Raw genomic sequence first — 2,782 nt, 5'->3', positions numbered from 1 at the left:
TCAAAACCAGCTTTTTTTTTTTTTTTCCTTTATATAATTCTACATGGTCAGTCATTTAAGTCCATTAACATATCAGCTGAGAGATGTTTTTGGGCCCATGTTTTTTATTGCAACATAAAGCTTGTTAAACTAAGTCAAAATGTCAAGATATTATTTAGCAAGAAAGAAATGTGCAGTTTTTTCTTCTGAATGAAATTAGTTTGAATATATGTTTTTAAGTAGTCATCGTAAATACAAAATGTATAGTAAATTTTATTTTTAAAGTAATTACTTTAAGAAGTGGGTTACTTTATTTTCTGATATATACTGGTTACTCTTAAACTTATTTTCCAAGATGAAAATTTACTTAATTTTATAATACCTTTTTTCAGGTCTCTGACTTTGGAGGAACAATAGATTTTTGCCTACTGGAAGAATGCAGTGAAACTGCCAATATTTCTAGCTGGAATCATAAATTTAATATTCAACTTCAGTGTTACTAATTTCTTACTAAATAGTACCTCAAAGTAGAAGAAAAATGTATGGAAGTGCAAGAACAATCAGCAACTTAGAAGGAAGTCCCTCCAGGTCTCCTCGTTTGCCAAGATCTCCTCGCCTGGGCCATAGGCGAACAAATAGTGGAGGAGGAGGAGGAACAGGTAAGACGTTATCAATGGAGAACATCCAGTCCCTTAATGCAGCCTATGCAACATCTGGACCAATGTATCTGAGTGACCATGAAGGTGTAGCTTCTACTACTTTCCCAAAGGGCACAATGACTCTTGGAAGGGCTACAAATCGAGCTGTGTATGGTGGTCGAGTCACAGCTATGGGGAGCAGTCCTAATATTGCTTCAGCTGGACTTTCGCACACAGATGTCCTTTCTTATACTGATCAGCATGGAGGTCTCACCACATCTTCACACCATCACCACCATCAGGTTCCTTCTATGCTGAGACAGGTTAGAGATAGTACCATGTTAGACCTGCAGGCTCAGCTTAAGGAACTACAGAGGGAGAATGATCTTCTCAGAAAAGAACTAGACATTAAGGACAGCAAGCTGGGATCCTCCATGAATAGCATCAAAACTTTCTGGAGTCCTGAGCTAAAGAAAGAAAGAGTATTGAGGAAAGAAGAAGCAGCCAGAATGTCAGTTCTTAAAGAACAAATGAGAGTTTCCCATGAAGAAAATCAGGTAAGTAACTCTGAAAGTTTCTTTCCTGTTGATTTACAGCTAAGTACTTGACGTTTTGCTTATGGTGCTGTATCCTATGCTGGAGCAAGTTTGACGTTTACAAGAATTGTATGTCTTGATCTGTCTGCCTCTGGCTGCTAAACGGTAGGAAAGCACATTAATAAGAATCTGAATGCAGGTTATAATTTCCTTCATGCAACATTCTTTCACAGTATAGCTGAAGAGAATGATTGTTTGTCCCTACCCTTTTACTTATTTTTTGAGACTTCTCCAGTGTGTTTTTGCATCAACAATCTAAATATACTCAGCAATCTTTTCTAGAAAAGGTAAATGAGCCACCTCTGCAAAAGTATAAATAAACACCCAGAAGCATATTTTGTATGAGCTGTGTAGGGATTTAGCTGCCCTGTTTTTCAAAGTTAAAAGAAGATGTGATATTAAATCCCCATATGCAACCTTCTTTAATTCTACATTACAGAATGAAGTTATGTTTTCAGCAACATTTGAGAGACCTGTGTCTTGGGAAAAGAGCATCTTGTAAATAGGTATTTCAAATACTTCTATTCACAACATAACATTCCTCTCCCGAAGTTATAAAAAGATTAAAGTATTTTAATCTGGATGAATAAAGCTATAAGGTCAAGCTTTGAGTCTCTGTACTATTTCACAAAGCTATACAAAACGGTGGCACAGAATAGACCAAAAAAAAAAAAAATCTTTTATTGCTGTCTCTACACACTTTTTGACTGCTGGTCTTATTTTAAAGCTGCTGCTTTTTAGACCATCTGTTAACTTTCTTCAGACAAAAACACAGTCCTGTATTTCTCTCACTTCCAGATTCCCAATCTAAACTTCCTTGCTGCCAGGCAGCAACAACTGAAATTTTTAATCGACTTCCGAGTTTGTGATCATCAGTGCTTCTCACCAAATTTTCCACCTCTTAGGCATGTCATGAACCTAAACATCTATGGAACTAACAAGCCTGGTACCAGTTATTTCAGTGGGAGACTGGCTGGGTCTTGATCAGGAATCTAGTACAGTGAATTAATTTATTTTTTTCTTGTATAACTTGTGTATCCAGACTGACAGTAATAGTTACTGAATATTTATTTATAGTTGGTGAACTAGAGTGCTGCTAGAGCCAATATTATCAAATTCTTATGGAAATTTCACATTAATATCTTGTATTGGGATTTTGAATATGAATCTGGTATTATCTTGAGGGGAAAGTAAATTAGTAACTCTGAGTCCTCCATTCATTCATTTCATAGATGATTATATCTTTTTGTTTTTAACAAGTGCTCTTATTAGGTTCACCTGTACAAGAAAATAAGACAAAAATAACATATTTTGTTCTGTCTATATACTTAACATGAATCCTTACTCTGTAATAAAATAACATAAAGACTGGGTAGTATTCCATTGCTGACAATGTCCAAGAGTTCATAGAATAGACGTAGTATACATTGATCATTCTACTGACCATTCTTTGTGATGCAGCTACAGTTTCTGTGTGCATAATATCTCTCAGTGGACTTTTCTTTGAATTAAGCCAGTTGCCTTTGGACCTATGTGAAATTCAAGTGTCCACGACCTCTTATGACAGTG

The 2,782-nt window shown here is 35.8% G+C and overlaps 1 protein-coding gene across 1 annotated transcript; it reads left to right on the top strand.

The window, feature by feature from the left end:
• Positions 1–375: 375 nt before the first annotated feature.
• On the top strand, positions 376–2,159 carry LOC104616519 (ERC protein 2-like; the record flags this gene model as incomplete). Its single annotated transcript, XM_010281560.1, has 2 exons — positions 376–1,174; positions 2,012–2,159. Coding segments are annotated over exons 1-2 (805 nt in total), but the record flags the coding sequence as incomplete, so codon positions are not given.
• Positions 2,160–2,782: the final 623 nt, after the last annotated feature.

The sequence above is a fragment of the Phaethon lepturus genome, unplaced genomic scaffold (genome assembly GCF_000687285.1).
Source record: "Phaethon lepturus isolate BGI_N335 unplaced genomic scaffold, ASM68728v1 scaffold21902, whole genome shotgun sequence".
In the NCBI taxonomy this organism is placed as follows: Eukaryota; Metazoa; Chordata; class Aves; order Phaethontiformes; family Phaethontidae; genus Phaethon; species Phaethon lepturus.
The sequence above is the reverse complement of the archived record's forward strand: the minus strand, read 5'-3'. Positions and strand labels throughout refer to the sequence as shown.